The sequence below is a fragment of the Emydura macquarii genome, unplaced genomic scaffold, assembly GCF_026122565.2.
Source record: "Emydura macquarii macquarii isolate MOO-44397 ecotype Brisbane River unplaced genomic scaffold, CSIRO-AGI_Emac_v2 contig_2676, whole genome shotgun sequence".
Classification (NCBI taxonomy): domain Eukaryota; kingdom Metazoa; phylum Chordata; order Testudines; family Chelidae; genus Emydura; species Emydura macquarii.
The window spans coordinates 18,991,604-19,011,392 of NW_027132813.1; the positions used below are offsets into that span (position 1 = coordinate 18,991,604).

At 45.1% G+C, this 19,789-nt stretch overlaps 1 protein-coding gene across 2 annotated transcripts in view; it reads left to right on the forward strand.

Moving 5' to 3' along the window:
* The window catches only part of LPGAT1 (lysophosphatidylglycerol acyltransferase 1), a 104,113-nt gene that overhangs the window by 22,734 nt on the left and 61,590 nt on the right, over positions 1–19,789 (forward strand). For both annotated transcript variants that reach the window (XR_010922981.1, XM_067565006.1), the window contains exon 4: positions 18,752–18,870. Coding sequence is in view for 1 of the 2 variants with exons in the window: in XM_067565006.1 (XP_067421107.1) it covers positions 18,752–18,870 (119 nt within the window). In the remaining variant the exon portion in view is untranslated. The remainder of the gene's footprint in view (positions 1–18,751; positions 18,871–19,789) is intronic.

Here is a 19,789-nt window from a genome sequence, read left to right on the forward strand (position 1 = left end):
CTTTTACAATAATATTTACTTAAGGTCAGATTCAAGGCATTTGTTGTAAAACATGCATTTCTTTATACTTGGTGAGAGTGTTTGTGTGTGTGTATGTTATGTGGGCACTGTAAGATTTATGATGTCTTAACCACTGACTTCCTTGCTTAATGCTTAGCTCTGGTAAAAGATGTGTTAAGTACTTTTTTTGTCACTTATTAATTTTAATTGGTTTTCAAATCACAATTTTTGTTTCTTGAGTTTCCCAGCATTTTTTTTTCTTTACATTTTTTCACTTTTTCTTTTTAAGTAGGCAAATAACAGTTTTAAAAATATCAAATGCTACAGAGTGATCATCAGTTACATTTTAGGCATATGATGTACTGTTTAGGTTAAAAATGGCTTCTGCAGAATCCTGTTTCATGCGAAATGCACCTGACAAGAAAGGCATGACCACTGTTTAACTGTGGTGTTGTGTGTGTGCTCAGCGAGCACGCTGTTGTGGTAAATATTAGTAAAAAGGGTTAAAGAATATTTGGCAAAGTAGCAGAATTGAGACTAGTATTCAACTTTGTGTTTATCTATCAATGCCCATTTCACTAGACCAAATTGCCGAGTCACTGAACCTCTCTGTGCCATACTTGTGACATATGAAAAGTGTGGCTAAAAATCACTTTTGCATCTGTAGATTATTAACCACATTTGATAGCTGGCCTATTGAAGTAGAGGGTTTAAAGCATTTTGTACAAGAATGGCCATGCTGGGACAGACCAGTGGTCCATCTAGCCCAGTATCCTGTCTTCTGTCAGTGGCCAGTGCCAGATACTTCAGAGGGAGTGAACAGAACGAGGCAAGTATTGAGTGATTCATCCCTGTCATCCAATCCCAGCTTTTGGCAATCAGAGGCTTAGGAACACCCAGGGCATGAGGTTGCATCCCTGACCATCTTGACTAATAGCCATTGATGGACATATCCTCCTTGAACTTATCTAATTTTTTTTTTAAACCCAGTTATACTTTTGGCCTTCACAACATCCCTTGGCAATGAGTTCCACAGGTTGACTGTGCATTGTGTGAAGAAGTACTTCCTTATGTTTGTTTTAAACCGTCTGTCTATTTATTGAATTGGGTGACTCTTAGTTCTAGTGTTTAGTTGAAGGGTAAATAACACTTCCCTATTTACTTATTCCTCACCATCATGATTTTATAGGTCTCTATCATATTCCCCCTCTTACTCATCTCTTATTATTAGATGAACACTCAGTCTTTTTAATCTCTTCTCCTATAGAAGCTGTTCCATACCCAACTGTTCCATAATCATTTTTGTTGTCCATCTCTGCACCTTCTCCAAGTCAAATATCTTTTTTTGAAATGAGGATACCAGAACTGCATGCAGTATTTAAGGTGTGGCCATATCATGGATTTGTATAGTGGCCTTATGGTGTTGTCTATTTTATTATCTGTCCGTTTCCTAACAGACTTTGCTCAGTGTTCAGCAGCAGTCAAAAAAGCTGATGTTTTCCGAGAACTATCCAGGCTGACTCCAAGATCTCTTTCTTGAGTGGTAACAATTAATTTAGACCCCCATCATTTTGTATTTATGGTTGGGATTATGTTTTCCAGTGTGCACTGAATTTCATCTGCCATTTTGTTGCTCAGTCCCCCAGTTTAGTGAGATCCCTTTGTAACTCTTTGCAGTCAGCTTTGAACTTAACTATCTTGAGTAATTTAGTATTGTCTGCAAACTTTGTCACCTCACTGTTCATCCCCCTCTTTCAGATCACATATGAATATGTTGAACAGGATAGGTTCCAGTAGCGATCTTTGGGGGACCTCACTGTTTACCATTTTGCACTATGAAAATTGAATGTTTATTCCTGTTCTTTGTTTTCTGTCCTTTAACCAGTTACTGATCCATGAGAGGAACTTCCCTCTTCTCTCTTTAAACTTACTTTGCTTAAAAGCCTTTGATGTGAGATCTCATCAGAGGTTGTTCTTTACTAGTGTTTCAACCAATTTGCCTGGTACTGAAGTTAGGCTTCAGTACTAGGCAAATTGGTTGAAACAATTGTAAAGAACAGAATTATCTGACACAGATGAATACAGTATGTTGGAGAAGAATCAACAAGGTTTTTGTAAAGAGAAATCATGCCTCACTAATCTATTAGAATTCTTTGAAGAAGTCAACAAGCATGTGGACAAGGGTGATCTAGTGGATATAGTGTACTTCCCCTCCGCCCCCCCACCCCCTTTTTTTTTTTGGTTTGTCTATCTTTTTTGTGGTGCTTTTTTCTGGCAGTTACCTCAAAACTGGTACATATAATCTAAAATTAGGCTATTCAGAGACTTCAGGCAAGGTCTCTTAAGGAAAGTGTTGGGTGACTAATTTATTTTTTGTAAGGTGTAGCCAGTTTGGATTTTGACCCTGTTGCTGCAGTGGAAATAGATGCTCTTCACAGTTCCTCTGGCCCAGGGGTCAGCAACCTTAACAAAGAGCCGTGCCCAATCTTCCCCCCGCCCCTGTCCCAGTGCTGGCGGCTGTGTCGGCGGCAGCGGGTCTGCAGCTTCCGTTCCAGCAGCTGTGTCGGCGGCGGCGGGTCTTCAGCTCCCGTACTGGCGGCTGTGTCTTTTGGCACGCATGCTGCAGGTTGCCGACCCCTGTTCTAGCCTGTGAATGATATATACTTGGCCTCCTTTTAATTGGAAATCTGTTTATTAATAGAAATGGTAGACTGGAGTGCATAATTTTAAAAGATGCCTAATTTTGCAAGTTCATTTTCCATTTTGCCTAACATGGTTATGAAGAAAAACTTAAACTATTTGAAATGTTAATTCTTTAGTACTTATTCCACCTTTCAAATAGACATGCGTTTTTATTTCAAATAAATATCAGTGGGATTTGGACTGCTGTAGTAACTTTTTAAAAATAGGGTTATAACTGCATGTTCAGGATTGTACAAGCATAGAAAAAGAGTTGACCCTTTACTCTAGAAAGTTTGCAATCCATTTTGGGTAGACGGAACAGTTTGTAGATGCAGTATGCTGCAAGCTGCATCTATTATTTGTGTGGGTTTTATGGGAAATGATCAGTGGCAGTTTTGGAGTGGAGTCTTGTGTTCAGGTGGATGTTCAATTTTATTTCTTCTTTGTATAATGGGTGTCTAAAATATTAAATAGGCTCTCCTCTTTATTTTTGTATACACATTAAACTATATTGAAGCTTTAAGCTTCAGGCCATGCTTTTTCTATACAGAATAGACAGTGAAGCATGATGTGTGATGACCTGTTTTTGTGGGGGAAGCATCTCAATCTGGAATAACCAGGTGCTGTTCACTTCCTTAGTGCTAGACAGCGTCACATTTCTAAGATTTTGGCATTCTCTGCAGCCTGCCTCACTTATTTAGTCTCTTGCCTAGTTCAGATGGTAAATGCAGTGTTTAATCACCTATTGCAGGGGTAGTCAATATGTGGACTGTGAGCCAAATCCGGACTGCCAGGCGCTTTTGAATGGACCCTGAAATCTTTTTATTTACTTGGTTTTTATTATTTTCCTCTGGAGTGTGGACCTTGACTATAATACCTTGACAAAAAATAACTACCTCTGACTTAGTGCTGGAAACAGCCTCTGGCAAACCAGTTTTCTGTTGTTCCGATGGCTTGTTCTCTCAGCCATCTCTAACTCTTCTATGATTCTATGAAGACAGAGATTTATACTATTGATTAACCAGTAGTGTAATTTAGAGTTGTTGCAATAATACTGAATTGATTTAGTCATTGACATGTTCTTTAATAGCTGAATCTTTTCTTCGTATGTCATGTCCCTAGAATTATGCAGTGTGTGTGTGTGGCTGTGGCTGTACTGGACCCAATATATCAGAGAGGCAAGGTGCATGAGGTAATATCTTTTATTGGAGCTCTTCTTCAGGTCTGTGTAAGCTCAAAAGCTTGACTCTCACCAAAAGAAGTTGGTCCAATAAAAGATACTACCTCACCCACCTTGCCTCTCGAAGGTCCCTAGAATGACCTTTTTAGGTTGCAGATACTGGAATGAATGGTAGAGGTACTCAGAGTATCTTCAGTTCTTATTAAAAGGTATATTCTTAGAAGCAGAAGTAAAATGGTAAACTTTTATGTGAAGGTACATTTAAAAAATATCACTTTTTCTTGCTTCTCCCTTCCCCTCTCTCTGTGTTGTGTTCATTTTCCTTTCTATCAATGTATGCAGTATGCTTGACAGTATGCAATGCATTCTGTGCCATTAGTTAGGAATTCCAGTAACCTCAAAGACAACTGGAAGGAATGGGTGTGACAGAAGAAACTTGCTTTTCTTTGTTAGTATTTTTTAATTCCTTCTAGTGTGGAAATGTTCCCTTAATTACTGTACAACACTGTTATCTAAAACAGGATATAATCAATCAGGGTTGGTTTTGGTTTTTTTGTTTTATCACAGCATGGAGCAAGTCTATCAAGTTGCACAGACAAATGTTCTTAATTTTTTTCTTAACTATCTCCAGCATACATTATTCATGTGTCCTTTTACAAGGTGTAGGCATATTATGTAGCCCAAACTGCCTTCCAGAGTTCCTGAAAATATAGGTTTGTATTTAGTGGTGAGGATGGGTAAGTGGTTAGTGTGAGGATCCAGGCTGACCAAGTCTTACACAGTGGTTGTGGAAACCATGAAATCAGTGAGCTGCTGTGACGGAATATACCCTGTATTCACACCCTACACACTATTGTAATAATGTTTGTACAAGATATGCCTTGTAAGGTATCATTTGAAAACTCATAATTTGCTGGTCAGTATTGTCCTGATAAAGTATGTGTAGCAACATATGTGAAGTTATAAGGGGTGACACAGCTGCTCAACAAGCTGGATTGTACCCTGGTATGTCACCTTGCTTATCAAACTTCTCATTTGTTTTATTTCTAACTAATCTCTGTCACCATTCCCAGAATTTCTTAATGCCATCTCCCAAAGGCCACATCAACAAAGGGCAAATAACCATTTAACAACTGTATCTCACTGGTGCAGCTAAACAAGATTTGACTAGCTGCTGTGGACAGCACTGGACTGTATATAATACCTTATTATAATAAAGCATAATAGAATTCAGAGAAGTATGTGTGAAATTTAGTAATTTACTTCAGCTTTGGTGTTCTGAGGCTTAGAATAAAGGAACAGTTTGCTGAGGTCACAAGGGAAGCAGAGTCTACTTGTTTGTTTTTTGTTTTTTTTATGCTATTGATTTTTATGGCTGAAAATTTGCAAAGGTTATTGAGTGCGTTTACAGGACCCTGGTCATAAAAAAATACATAATACTGCTTTGTTTTCAGCGTTGCCAACTCACAACTTTTTTTTTTGCAAGTCTTGAAATACTTTTTTGGAGCGGGTGGTTCTTAAAGCACCAACTACTCGATTTGTGTGGCTGCATGAGAATTTCACTTAAAGCTAAGTGTTAGGCCTCATGGTTGCAGAGAAAATCAACTGTGTGACCTGTATGCACCCTAGAAGTTCAAAACCTAGGAGGCAAATAAATAGAATCCCAAATGTATTATTTAAGTATCTCATAACTCATGCCAACCACATGATTTTGTGGCCCAACTCAGGTTTTTTGAATGTTAGGGGTTGGCAATGCTGAAAATATGCTCCTTTGTTCTTCCGAAAGAAAAAGCCCTCTGGCCTCTCCTCTGAAGGAAGCAGGAGTTTCAAAGTTCTTCCTGCCCTAAAGCTATTTATTGTGGGGTCTGTAATTTTATTTGTGGACTAACTATGGCAATTTTTGTGATTTTGGTGAGACTGCAGTCAGGAGGGGTAAATTGTATCTGGGTTCTTCTCTGCCTGTCTTGCGTCCATCTTCCTCCCCACCCTCCCAAATAAATAAATAAATAAAAAGGTGGGGACAGTGGGGAAGGCACAAATCTGTGTGTGTTTATTATTTTTAAACTTAGATGATTCATCAGGACTGAAAGGCATTCACATGTCTATACAATTATTTATTTTGACTCTCTTAGCATGCCTGTCACTGTAGCAGAACAATTAATATTGTAGTGAGAAAGCAGGAATAGAAAATTAAATAAATGTTCAGTTAAAAATAAAAACAAATATGCAAATGATGCATGCATATTGATCAAAGGTGCAATGTCTTAATTTGCGTAGTTGATCCCTTGCAAACATTCTCTAGATTTTTGGGTCGCCTGTCTGAATAGGTATGCCAAAGTGTATCAAATGAATAAACAATCTCTATGCTGATATGAATTGGCTACACGTGAATAGATTGAGCACTTCTCTAAGCTTTTTAATTCTTTCTCTCTCACCAGATGTGTTAGTCATGATTTGTAAAGTTGCAAAGTGCTCTCAAAACTGTCAGCCGCTGCTCTGGTCTCAGAAACGGAGAGCAATTCACAATATTTCATCCATAAGTTTTTTTGTTTTGTTTTGTTTTGAGGGGGGAGGTGAAAGAGAGTGTGTTTTTTTTTCATTTTTTTTTTTTCATTGCTCTCTTATGCTAGTGGCTCTAAACAGAGTAGCTCATATAGTTTAGTTTTGGACTGTGATTATAAAGTTGCTATTGCTGATGCTAAGGCCATGGGTGCATCTTGAACCTTTTTGCCTTATGAATATCTTAGATAGATTTTGCTCCTCCCTTTCTTACACTTAATCGTTTTCTTACTGGCATGCTGTTTCTGAGGCTTCATTCTTTCTCTTGAGGATCGCTTCCCAGCAGTTGTATGTACTAGTTGTTCTTGCAAACTCTCATCCAAAACTATGCGATCCAAAATCTGAATGTCGAAATCTGGGGTCCTGCACATGGAGGCTCAGCTACCCTTCCACTCTCTGATATGGCCCTTGCAGATCAGACTGAGGTAGCTGTAGGTAAAGCTTTTTCTGCTTCTAACTATGTCATTTGTGGGTAGAATTGTTCGGTATCCAGAAGTCTTAATCCGGCAAGTTTCATCAGCACTAAATTCACCATGACTTTAAAAATTGCTGTCTATAAATTAGTGTAATGAAATCTCATTTAACTGAAACAGGGCCAGGTCCCCACTTATTGCTGAGATAATTGGGCTTTGGATAATAAAGGTATAATGCCCTGGAGAAGTAGCTGCAGGTGGGCCTCCAAAGGAATGGAGTGATTGTGCCTAAAGCTCAGGGCTTATAAGGTTTAGGGGTTGATTCTGCTTCCATTCAAGTCAATAGGAAAATTCCCATAGACTTGAATGGGTCTGAATCAAGTCTTTGGAACGCAATTTCTGAGACACCTTCTGCCATCCCCTTTGTCCCAGGTATGCACACCTTCTATCTTCGAGTGATTGCTCATATGCATTCCAATGTAGGTGTGTGCGCGCCCCGTGCACAGATTCCCGGAACTTTTTTCCCTAGCAAGCCCTGCATGGCCAGCTCAGGCGCCCCCTGGAGTGCCGCGCTCATATCGCAGTATAAAGGGCGCTGCTGGCACCGCGGGTCCCCAGTTCCTTCTTTCCGCCTGTGACGGTTGCTGGAACTATCGCCTCTTGCTGCGTGCAAGGAGCTTATTCCCTAGTTTTTTCTCACTGTTTCAGAGTTATTGTTCAATTAGTTGTTATATAGTTAGTTATAGTGATAAGGTTAGAACCCCGGACGGGGTTCCTTCTACGAGGCAGTCATGCCGGGTTCCACAGGCTTTAAGAACTGTGACTTGTGTGGTAAAGCCTTCCCGATCAGCGACCCGCATGACCGCTGTCTCCGGTGCCTTGGCGAAGAACACCGTCGAGACAAGTGCAAGATTTGTAAGTCCTTTAAGCCTCGGACCCAGAAAGAAAGGGACGCGAGGCTAAAGGCAATTCTGATGGAGTCGGCGCTCCGTCCGGCATCCGAGCCGTCCCGGTCTCCGTCGGCACCGAGTGTGTCGTCGGTGCGGAGCGCCCCCCCACCGGCACCACTTTTGGCACCGCCGCGGGCCTCGAAGGTGGCCAAGAAGACGGCACGGCCTTTGGCCGCACCCAAGATCTCTCCCCGGCCCGCGCAGGGCGGAGGGAGTACGGAGACGCCCCAGCCAAGGGCCGTAGAGATTACTCCGGCACCGGGGTCTCCGCGCAGGCTGCCTCCCCCGACTCCGGGGAGTGGGGGAGTGCACCTGCAAGGGCCGTCGACGCCGGAGGCGTTTACTGTGGCACGAGCCCTCATGGCCTTGCCCACGCCTCCGTCCCCCCCTCGGCCGAGGGACAAGGGACTTGCGTCTCGGGGCAAACCCGCGCTGGGTGGTCCCGGTGGTTGGAGACGCTCCCAATCCAAGTCTCCTTCCAGACGGTCACGGAGGGTGGAGAGCGTCGGCTCCCCTCCGAGCTCCGACTCTAGGTCGTCGAGCGACTCGGCACCGCGGCACCGTGGGCGGTCCCGAGTCCATCGCCGGAGCCGCAGATCCAGCTCCGATTTGAGCAGGGACCGGAACTCGGGCTCGCAATCTTCGGTGCGGAGCCCGTCCCGGCACCGATCTAGGTCACTGTCGGTCGTTTCGAGAGGCAGCGACTCACATCTGGCGGCACCGCTGACTCCGGCACCGATGGGCCCGGCACCGGTGATGGCCCCGGCACCGATGGGACCGGCACCGGTGATGACCCCAGCACCGACATCGGGGCGACTGAACTCCCCTCAGCGTCGCCATCGTCGGCACCGCTCTCGGTCTCGAGGGGGTAAGCGGCACCGTAAGTCCTCCCGCCGCAGGGGCAGGTCTGGTGCGTCGTCGTCGTCCCCGACCTCCTCGTATCGCCGGCACCGCAGACGTCGGTGTCGGACCGCTCCACGCGCCGGCAACATAAGCGGCGCACAGGGGGCTCCAGTGATAGGAAGGCGGTGCGGCTGCATCAGCCTTCCCTGCAGGCCGCCGGGTGGACCCAGGGCCCTTGGCAGTGGCCGTATTGGGGACCTTGGAATGCCCCTATGCCCCAGGGCTCGGTGTCACTACAATCGGTGGTGGCCCCCCCAGTACCCCCGGCCCCTAAGGCTCAAGAGCAGGGTTCGGAGGATTCGGACCCAGGGGAGGGACCCTCTACTGCACCCCTACCTTTCTCTTCCTCATCCTCGCCTGATGAGGCAGCAGCAAGGGACCGTAAGGGGCCCCTGTTCGATTTCAGGGCCCATCAAGACCTTCTAAAGAGGGCTGCTGAGAACTTGGGCATGGAATTTAAACTCATGTCCGAGGAGGAGGACTCCCTCTTTGGGCCCTCGAGCTCTCTGGGACCCTCCCGGGCGACCTTGCCAGTACATGACAATGTCATGAAGATAGCAAGGAAACTTTGGCAGACCCCCTCCTCCCTGCCTTCCACTTCCAAGGGGGTGGAACGAAAATATTACGTCCCCAAGGAACCATTTGAGTTCCTCTACAACCACCCCGCGCCCAGCTCCCCGGTGGTCGATGCGGCCAACCAGAGGGACCGTCAGGGGAACCAGGGTAGCACCCCTAAGGACAAGGAGGGCCGTAAGCTGGACTTATTCGGGAGAAAAATCTACTCTACTGCGGCGCTGCAATTTAGAGTAGCGAACCACCAGGCCCTGTTTGGGAAATACAATAAAAACCTGTGGGCCTCGATGCAGAGGTTTGCCTCCCAGCTGCCCCCTGACCAGGAGGCGGATTTCTCCACTGTCCTACAGGAAGGGGCTGCGGTGGCTACCGCTGCGCTGCAAGCGGCTAGCGACGCGGCGGACACCGCCAGTAGGGCAATGGCCTCGGCGGTCGTGATGCGCCGCTGTTCGTGGCTTCAGGCCTCTGGCCTCACCCAGGAGGTTCAGCAGGCCATTCAGGACTTGCCGTTTGATGGCCTGGGTCTGTTCTCGGAGAAGACAGACGACAAGCTCCACGCACTCAAGGACTCTCGGGCCACCCTGAAGTCACTTGGGTTGTATACTCCTCAGGCCTCCAGGCAGCAGTCCAGACCGCAGGCCCAGAGGCAACCACCACCCCCGCCCAGGCCGGCTCCTCAACCCGCCCAGCAGAGGAGGGGTCGTGAGCACTACCGTGGTCCCAGCAGAGGAGGCCGCCAGGGGTCCTCTGCGGGGGGCCAGCAGGGGCCTGCAAAAGGGGGTAATCAGTCTAATAAATGTTTTTGACCGAGAGCAGGAGGGTAGTACTCTTCCTTCTCTCTGGGATCTTGGCCGGCCGTTTGCGGATAGGCTTCGCCCTTTCCTTATAGAATGGGAAGCCATTACTACGGACCGGTGGGTCCTGGAGGTGATTGCCAAGGGGTACACCCTCCAGCTTACAGCCTCCCCCCCCAACACCCCTCCAAGGCCGTCCCCCATTGGGGATCTGGCCTCGGTCCGACTCCTAGTGCAGGAGATCGAGTCACTCCTCGTGCTGGGGGCGGTGGAGGAAGTCCCAGTGCCCGAGCAGGGCCGGGGATTTTATTCTAAATATTTCTTAATCCCCAAGGCGAAGGGAGGCCTTAGGCCCATTTTGGACCTACGTCGCCTAAATAAGTATATTAGGCGTGTTAAGTTTTGTATGGTCTCCCTCGCCACAATTATCCCGGTCCTTGACCCAGGGGATTGGTATGCTGCCCTTGACTTGAAGGATGCATACTTCCACATCTCTATTTTACCGGCCCATAGGCGGTTTTTGAGATTTGAGGTAGCGGGAAGCCATTATCAGTTTCGGTCCCTACCCTTTGGACTCTCCTCAGCACCCAGGGTGTTTACTAAATGTATGGCCGTGGTGGTGGCCCACCTGCGCCGTAGAGGTGTTCAGATCTTCCCCTATTTGGATGACTGGTTGATCAGGAGGAGGTCGAGTTCACATGTGCAGCATAGTCTCCTTCGCACACGCGAACTGTGTGCTAGACTGGGGTTGCTTATTAATGAGCAGAAGTCCACACTTACTCCGGTGCAATGTATAGAATTTATTGGAGCCAGGCTGGATGCGGTACAAGCCAGAGCCTTCCTCCCTCAAGCGAGGTTTGAGGCGATGACAGCCATCATATCTGATCTCCACCTGTCCCCCATGACGACAGCCAGGCACTGCCTGCAGCTGTTGGGACATATGGCAGCTTCTACATATGTAGTAAGACTGGCACGATTGAGGCTTAGACCTCTCCAGAGCTGGTTGGCTTCGGTATACGTACCGCACAGGCATTCTCTAACTAGAATGGTCCTGGTTCCCCCACAGGTTCTGTCGTCCCTCGATTGGTGGAGGGACCCGAGGGAAGTGATGACGGGCGTTCCCTTCAGAGAGTTTACCCCATCTGTGACGCTCATCACAGACGCATCCGATCGGGGATGGGGAGCCCACATTTCTCACAACCAGGGCACCCAAGGGCTTTGGTCACCGGAGGAGAGAGCTCTGCACATCAACGTACGCGAGCTCAGAGCGGTCCGATTAGCCTGCAAGGCTTTCCTCCAATACCTGAGGGGCAGGGTAGTCCAAGTCCTCACAGACAATACGGCAGCCATGTTCTATGTGAACAGGCAGGGAGGGGCACGCTCCTCGGCACTCTGCCAGGAAGCTATTCGCCTCTGGGACTTCGCGGTGAGACACGGGTTTCATTTATCTGCCTCTCATCTCCCGGGGGTACGAAACAACGAGGCGGACCGCCTCAGCAGATCCTTTTCTCCCCGCCACGAATGGTCCTTACACCAGGACGTGGTGGCTTTCATCTTCCAGCGGTGGGGTACTCCCCGTCTGGACCTGTTCGCTACAGCGGAAAACAGGAAATGCCTGAGGTTCTGCTCGCTCAGGGGTCGCGAGCCGGGCTCTCTGTCCGATGCCTTTTTGGTTCCCTGGACAGGGGATTTAATGTATGCATTCCCCCCCGTCCCGCTCCTGCCCCAAGTTCTCCTCAAGATCAAGAGGGACAGGGCGAACATCATCCTGATCGCCCCAGCGTGGCCGAGACAGCACTGGTACAGCATGCTGCTCGACCTCTCCACCACCGAACCGATTCCGCTACCCAGACGGTGCGACCTGATCTCCCAGGACCATGGGAGATTGTTGCACCCCGACCTGGACTCCCTCCACCTCACCGCCTGGAGACTCTGTGGCTGACGGAGGGAGAGAGAGCCTGTTCCATGCAGGTCCAGCAGGTCCTCCTGGGCAGCAGGAAGCCGTCCACGCAACTCACATATAAAGCTAAGTGGCGGAGGTTTTCAGGGTGGGCGGAAGAGAGAGGGCTGCACCCAAGCCTATCCCCTATACAGGCTATCTTGGAGTACTTGCTGCAGCTTAAACTGCAGGGCCTGGCTTTGGCCTCCCTCAAGGTACACCTAGCGGCCATCTCGGCCTTCCACCAACCCATGGAGGGCCGCTCCCTATTCTCTCACCCCATGTCGGTAAGGTTCCTTAAAGGGGTGGAGAGGACTTTCCCTCAGGTGCGGGACCCGGTGCCACCCTGGGACCTCAAATTTGTCCTCAATGGGCTGATGGGCCACCCCTTCGAGCCCTTAGCTACATGCTCCCTTCTCCTTTTATCATGGAAGGTAGCCTTCCTGGTGGCTATCACCTCGGCCAGAAGGGTCTCCGAACTGAGGGCGTTAACCTCGGAGCCCCCTTACACGGTTTTTTATAAGGATAAGGTCCGGCTGAGGCCTCACCCGGCTTTTATGCCTAAGGTGGTGTCTCAGTTCCACTGTAACCAGGACATTTTCCTTCCTGTGTTCTTTCCAAAACCCCATGGGTCGGAGGAGGAAAGGAGAGGACATTCGCTGGATGTCAGGCGAGCCTTGGCCTTCTATCTTGAGAGGACCAAGCCTTTCCGGAAGTCGACACAGCTCTTCGTAGCGGTGGCGGATAGGATGAAGGGTTCACCTGTCTCCACCCAGCGTATCTCCAAGTGGATTACTGCCTGCATTAAGGCATGCTATGAGCAGGCAGGGGTTCCCCTCCCAGGTGCGGTAAGAGCACACTCCACTAGGGCCCAGGCCTCTTCCGCAGCCTTTTTGGAGCGGGTTCCCCTGCAGGACATCTGCAGGGCAGCGACCTGGTCGTCAGTCCATACGTTCACATCGCATTACGCCATCGTGGAACAAGCAAGGGAGGACGCAGGGTTCGGCAGAGCCGTGCTGTCAAGAGCAGGTCACCGATAACTCCTACCCTCCTCCAAGGTATGGCTACGCAATCACCTACATTGGAATGCATATGAGCAATCACTCGAAGATAGAAAACAAGGTTACTTACCAGTAACTGTTGTTCTTCGAGATGTGTTGCTCATATCCATTCCAAACCCACCCCCGTCCCCACTGTCGGAGTTGGCAGAAAGAAGGGACTGGGGACCCGCGGTGCCAGCAGCGCCCTTTATACTGCGATATGAGCACGGCACTCCAGGGGGCGCCTGAGCTGGCCCTGCGGGGCTTGCTAGGGAAAAAAGTTCCGGGAATCTGTGCACGGGGCGCGCACACACCTACATTGGAATGGATATGAGCAACACATCTCGAAGAACAACAGTTACTGGTAAGTAACCTTGTTTTCAGGAATCTCTGTCTTGAGCTGGATATTCATAAGCAGGGGAGCCAGCCAGATGGCTTTGGAGTCTATGCTGCTTGTTGGTGGAAACCCTATGCACATATTTCAAAACTTGATGATACCTACCAGCTTCAGGTTACAGAGTATGTCCTTAAAACTTCTGGATACTTGAGGTTGCTCTGCTTACTTGTAACTTTAAAAAAAAAAATTACTCCAGTGTTTCTTGCTGTTAATTCTTATGAGTTTGGTTAGCAACAGCAAGAACTGGTAAAAGCCATTCTGTGTGGAGATCTGTGGCAAATTGGTTTAACCACAGTAAGGAGTGTGATAAGCGGTGAATACTTGTTTGTTTTAAAACAAATTGAGAGTGGAGAAGGCTCATCTAGTCTAACCTTGAATATTGCATGTTTGAAACCAAGCACAGTTGCGAGAATCCTTCAGGAGAAGAGGCGCATCTTGTCGCTGCACAATGTAACACTGCTATAAGTCACTTCAGGTACTATGCGCATTGTCCTAGCTCTCAATTCCCACTGAAATATCACTGTTCAAAGATAGTTAAGTACTTTGAACATTGAGTACATGAGATGTTCCAGGTATGTTCCTATTCTTGTTTGTATTAGGTATTATTCCTAGGCAAAAGAGAACATTTCTCTAAAGTTCCCAGGTTCTTTGGTACAGAAAATCCAGGTTCCTCATATATCATCTCTCATCCCTCGGGTCTCTTCAGAGTATGGCAAATCACAGACTCAGAAGCCATAGTCCATGGGTATTGTTCAAATGGTTGCATAAAGTTTTCCTCTTTTTATGTTCTTGATGTTCTTCAGATTCTTGCCTCCCAGGAATAGCTGTCTTGAGGAAAGGACATTGGAATATGGCCATAGGTTTACTAGTAGTTGTTATTGCAGGAAATTGCTCTGAAGTGATTGGTCTGTAACCTTGTATAGGAAGTGAATTGTGAAACTTGGGGGATGGAAGTCCAAGTATACAGAAATATGTAGCAAACTAAAAGATCACTCTAAGGCAGGAGAAAAAATGAGACTGCTTTTTAGTTTTGTCATCATATTGTTTGTTTAATAACCTGATAAATGGGCCTAAATCAGCACTGAAGAACTCAGACAGGCATTTGAAAAGTAAAACCTTTATTTTGAAACAACAATACCAGACAGTTACGCATGCAAATAAAAAAAGCTCTCTTCCTTTAATTATGTCAGTTGAGTTTAATTGCTGGGGACAGCTAGCATATTGGTAAAGATTTATTCCTGCTCTTTCTTATGTCCCTCATTATGCTGAACTGGTGTTTGCAGATACATGACTTTCTGAATTTGCAGCTCTAGAAGTATCACTGTGGTATGCAGTATATCTTGGCAATGGGAAGAAATTATCAGAGGAGCATTTGCTGCTGTTCAAGAGCCCTAAGTGACAAATGTTTGTCACTGAACTGTTGCCTTTTCACAGTGAAGCAAAGCAGTGTCCCCTTGTTTTGCTGCCACACACCTGATGTTTGAGCTGTGTTTTTCCACTTGCAGAAGGGGAATGCAATATAACAAATATCCCTTAAAGATGAAATGTACTCATTTTGTTTATCCTAACAGTCTGAAAGTTTACAAGGGCAGAAGTGCCTGCCATGATGGAACTATGTATGTATTACACTGTAGTTTAAAGGGACACCATGAACTTGAAACTGACTTGAAAAAAAAGTTAGAAGTAGTGTCAGTACCATACCTGCCTCATTGCTTGGTGTCCCTGCCAATTTTGGGGGTTTACCATTATATTTTCCTCTTAAAAAACAAAACAAAACAACAAACCATAACCTGCAAAACCAAACTTTCCTGATGCTGCATGCAAGATCCATATAAACAACTGTGGAATCTGGTTCTAAATTTATTCCGGCTTCTATGAGGATTAGCCTCTGTAGACTTGCCTCTGTATTGTTTATGGCAGTGGTTTTCAACCTGTGGGTCTGTGGACCCTGGGGTTTTCTAGATATCAAAAAGGGTTTGTATCTCCATTTGAAATTTTTCAGGGGTCCGCAAGTGAAAAAAGGTTGAAAACCACAGGTTTATAATAAGAGAAGCAGTGGCTGTTTATACTTAAGTTGCATACATGTGTCTAGTTCAACCCTGTTTCCGATGGCTTATAACTTCCCCTTATAAGCTGAAATTTTCTAGGTTTGATCTCTGTGTGAAATCAATATTTTATTGAAAATTTGAGCAAAAATGGGTTCTGTTTTTTTAGTGTGAAACATTTTCCAAAAATACATAAGAATCTTACAACATTTTTGAACAGTAGAAATGACTGCAGTTAGAAAATTGACATTTGACAAGGAAATGGCTCTCTGAGAAGTCCCCTTTTTGAGCAATCTGGTGGAAAAAAAAGTTTGATACAGTAAGAGTTAGTTGCCTGAGAAAACTGCACTTTGTATATGCATCATGTATTTTGTTTTGGGTTTTTTTTGGCCGGGCTTTGGAAGCACAGCTTTGAGGTTGTGTTGTGCATTGGTGAGTTGTCAGCATAGCTGTGTAGTGCAAGCTTACTGAAGTGACACTTTCAAAAAGAATCATATGCTATGGTATTTCTCATATGAATCTTAAAATTATAATCTTTTCCTCTATAACCTCAGATACATGGGTAGTATCTCTCAGCACCGGGTGCTAGTTTGTGTACATAGGTACATGATAGATACACAGTAAACTGATTCCGGATTCAGGAAATCTGCTACAAGTAGGATTCAAATTATAACTTCACAAATTAGAAATCATAATTCAGGGAGGGGGAAAAATTCTCTTGAGAGAGAGGATTAGCAAATGATCAGGCAGCCAGATAAGGACATGGAGAATCTTACAGGCTTGTGTTAAGGAAATAAAGAAGGGTCTGTTGCTTCTCTCATTGTGAAGAGTCTGGGCAGGAGGATGTTATGGTATCAGAAATCTTTCTCCTGGTATCAGTCATTTGATTTGTTGAGTTGGTGTTCAGATGTATAATTTAACTTTGTATTTAAGACTCAATTCAACACTATTGCAGCTGTCAGATATGGACAAAAACTGTGCAAGTCTCCTGAATTATGAGACTACAGTGCTAACTGGATTTCTGAGGATTCGTAGATTATAAAACCAGAAGGGACTATTGTGGTGATCTAGTCCATAGTTTCTCAACCTGTGGTACGCGTACCCCTGGAGGTATGCGAGACACAGGCAGGGGGTACCCGGGAAAAGCAGAGTGAAGGGGAGGTGGGTGGCAGCTGCTGACTTCTGGGGAAGCCGCGTGGCAGCAGCCCACTTCCCACCCGGTCCCACCATGACCTTTGGTAAATTGTTCTAATAGTTGTTAATCTTCTCTGTTAAATGTACACCTTATTTCCAGTCTGAATTTGTCTAGCTTTGACTTCTAAACACTGGATCATGTTACACCTTTCTCTGCTAGAGTGAAGAGCCCATTATCAAATATTTGTTCCCCCATATAGGTTCTTATTGACTGTGATCAAGTTAGAGTAAGCTTCTTGAGTCTATCTCAGTAAGGCATGTTGTCTAGTCCTTTAGTCATTTTCAAGGCTACTCTCTGAACCCTCTCCAGTTTATCAAGATCACTCTTGAACTGTTGGCATTAGAACTGGATACAGTATTGCAGCAGTAGCCACATCAGGGCCAAATACAGAGGTAATGTAATCTCTCTACTCCAACGCTAGATTCCCCTGCTTATCCATCCAAGGATGATGTTAGCCCTTTTGGCTACAGCATTGCACTTGAAAGCCATGTCCAGCTGATTATCCACCATGACCCCCAGATTTTTTTCAGGATAACTGCTTCCTGGAATAGAGCTCCCCATCCTGTATGTATAGATACCTTCTTTGATCCTAGATGTATACGTTTACATTTAACCCCATTAAAACAGGTATTGTTTGCATAGTGACAGCTTATCAAGCAGTCCAGATCACTCTGAATCAGTGACCTATCCTCTTTGTTATTTACCAGTCCCCCAATTTTTGTGTCCTCTGCAAACTATCAGTGGTGATTTTGTTTTCTTCCAAGTAATTGATAAGTCAAATCAAATAGCATAGGGCCAAGAGCTAATCCCTGCTGGATCCCACTAGAAATACATCTGATTCTTCATTTAAAATTACATTGTGAGACCTGTCAGTCAGCTTTCTATCCGTTTCATGTGAGCCATGCTAAGTTTACATCGCTCTAGTTTTTTTAAATCAAAATGTCAAGTGGTAGGTATTAAATCAAATGCCTTTTAGAAATCTAAAGTTGGATAAAGTTGGGGGGGAAAATCCAAACAAACCCCCAACATCTTACCCCAAATCTCTGGGCAATATATCCAGAATTTTTCTTCTGAACATAATAGAACTTCTTAACTGCCTTCCCTCTCCTTATGGCCCTTGCGTCTGAGTGGACCTCCCTTTCAGCTGAGGAGGGATTCTATTTACTCCAGTCTTTCATTGTCTAGGCAACAGGTTTGTGTATGGGCGTATGTTTGAACTTCTCTCATTTGAGCTAAGTTTTTACCAAAATTCCATCATCTCTGTGCTCCTGTAGGAGGTTGTCTTTCATTTCTGAGTTTAGTCACATTGAGACCATCAAGTCAAGAATACTGGTGTCTGCCTTCTGACCTTTTTGGGTAGTTTTGCTTGTTCTTATAAATGTTTGGATACTACAGTTGTTGATTAGCATGCTGTCACCACTCTTGTGACATAAATTTTTGGCCTCAGTGATACTAAATAATGACTAATAGTTCCTGTTCTTTGAGCAACTAGTTCTCTTAACCCACTTTCTCTCCTACAAATAATTTTCTTAAGTTTGGAGAAATTATAGCAACACGTATGTAACTTAATATCCTAAGCATAATATTAAAATTACCGGGTGTTTGTTTTGTTTTGTTTTGTTTTGTTTGACCACAACAGTTTGACCAGAAAATGGAGGAGAAACAAATGTGGAGACTAAAATTTGACATTTTTAGCTACTTCTGCATCTAATCAGGGGAGCCAGCTTAACTTGAAAGATGGGTCAAAAGTTTATAGTGGGTTTTGTAGGCCCAAATATAGTATGGTGACCCTTTTTTTTTTTTTTAATTTTTTTTTTAAAGAGATTTATTCTGTATATATGTTCTGGTAGACTATTTCAGTTGTGTATTGAGTGCTTGCTGATTAAAAGTTATAAACTGAGTTCTTGTTTTGCTTAGGGAAATGGCATTGCTAATCTAATGATTGTCCTGTGTTATGTGCCAGTTTAAATTGGCATGCAGCATGTAGGTTTCTACTTGCAAAACTTCTGGTAGCCTTAAAAATTTGATCAGATTTAAAGCTTTACTCTTCTCCTTTTTTTTTTTTTTTTTTCTTTTAACAGTAGTCGAATGGGGAGATGATGTTAAAGTGGTTTCAGAAGATGAAGCCATGATGTTGGTGAACCATCAAGCAACAGGAGATGTCTGCACTCTAATGATGTGCCTTCAGGATAAAGGCACGGTAGGATATCACCGGGGAACTGGGTTATTCATTCTCTGTGTATACAATTGTTGAGTTGTATATAACAATGAAATTTAATAGGCAGCAGGCTTAAAACAAACAAAAGGAAGTACTTCACACAATGCATGGTCAACCTGTGGAACTCCTTGCCAAGGGATGTTGTGAAAGCCAAGAGTATAATGGGGTTCAAAAAGTAAATCATGGATGAGAGGTCCATCACTTGCTGTTAAAAAAGATGGTCATGGATGCTTTCCCATGCTCAGAGTGTCACTACGCATCTGAGTGCCAGTTGCTAGGACTGGATAACAAGGAATGGATCACTCAACAATTGCTCTGTTCTGTTCATTCCCCAAAACATTTGGCTTTGGCTGCTGTTGGAAGACAGGATACTGTTCCAGGTGGACCACCCAGATCCTAGCACACAGTATCTTAACGGAAAAAACTCTTCCGAGTCTCTTGTCATCCTCTGACAGCAACATTGCCCTGCATATTAAAAGTTATGGTTACATGGTAAGCCTTCCCTCTCTTCTTCAGCATTAAAAAATATGGGAATGGCCAATCCTGGTTTAGAGAAGAACTTTAACTCCACCTCTGTGTCACAGGCCAGAAAACAAGTGAAAAACTAGAGACTACATCATCATCAAACAAAGCACATTTCATTGCACCAATTACTCTGGAAATTGAGGGAGAGAGATGATATATTTGGACTACTTTAATTTTGTTTGTGCACTATTTAAACTGCAAGGTACCTGTCTTTACATTGATAGTGAATTCTTCCTGCTTTCTTTAAGACCTTTGGGAATTTGCTAGACATTTTACGTCACTTCACCGAAAGTGACCACATTTAGGGACATTCATTTGGGACCGTTCCCCAAAGCTACACTGTAAAAGTGTAAATGTCACAATGTGAGACTAATCA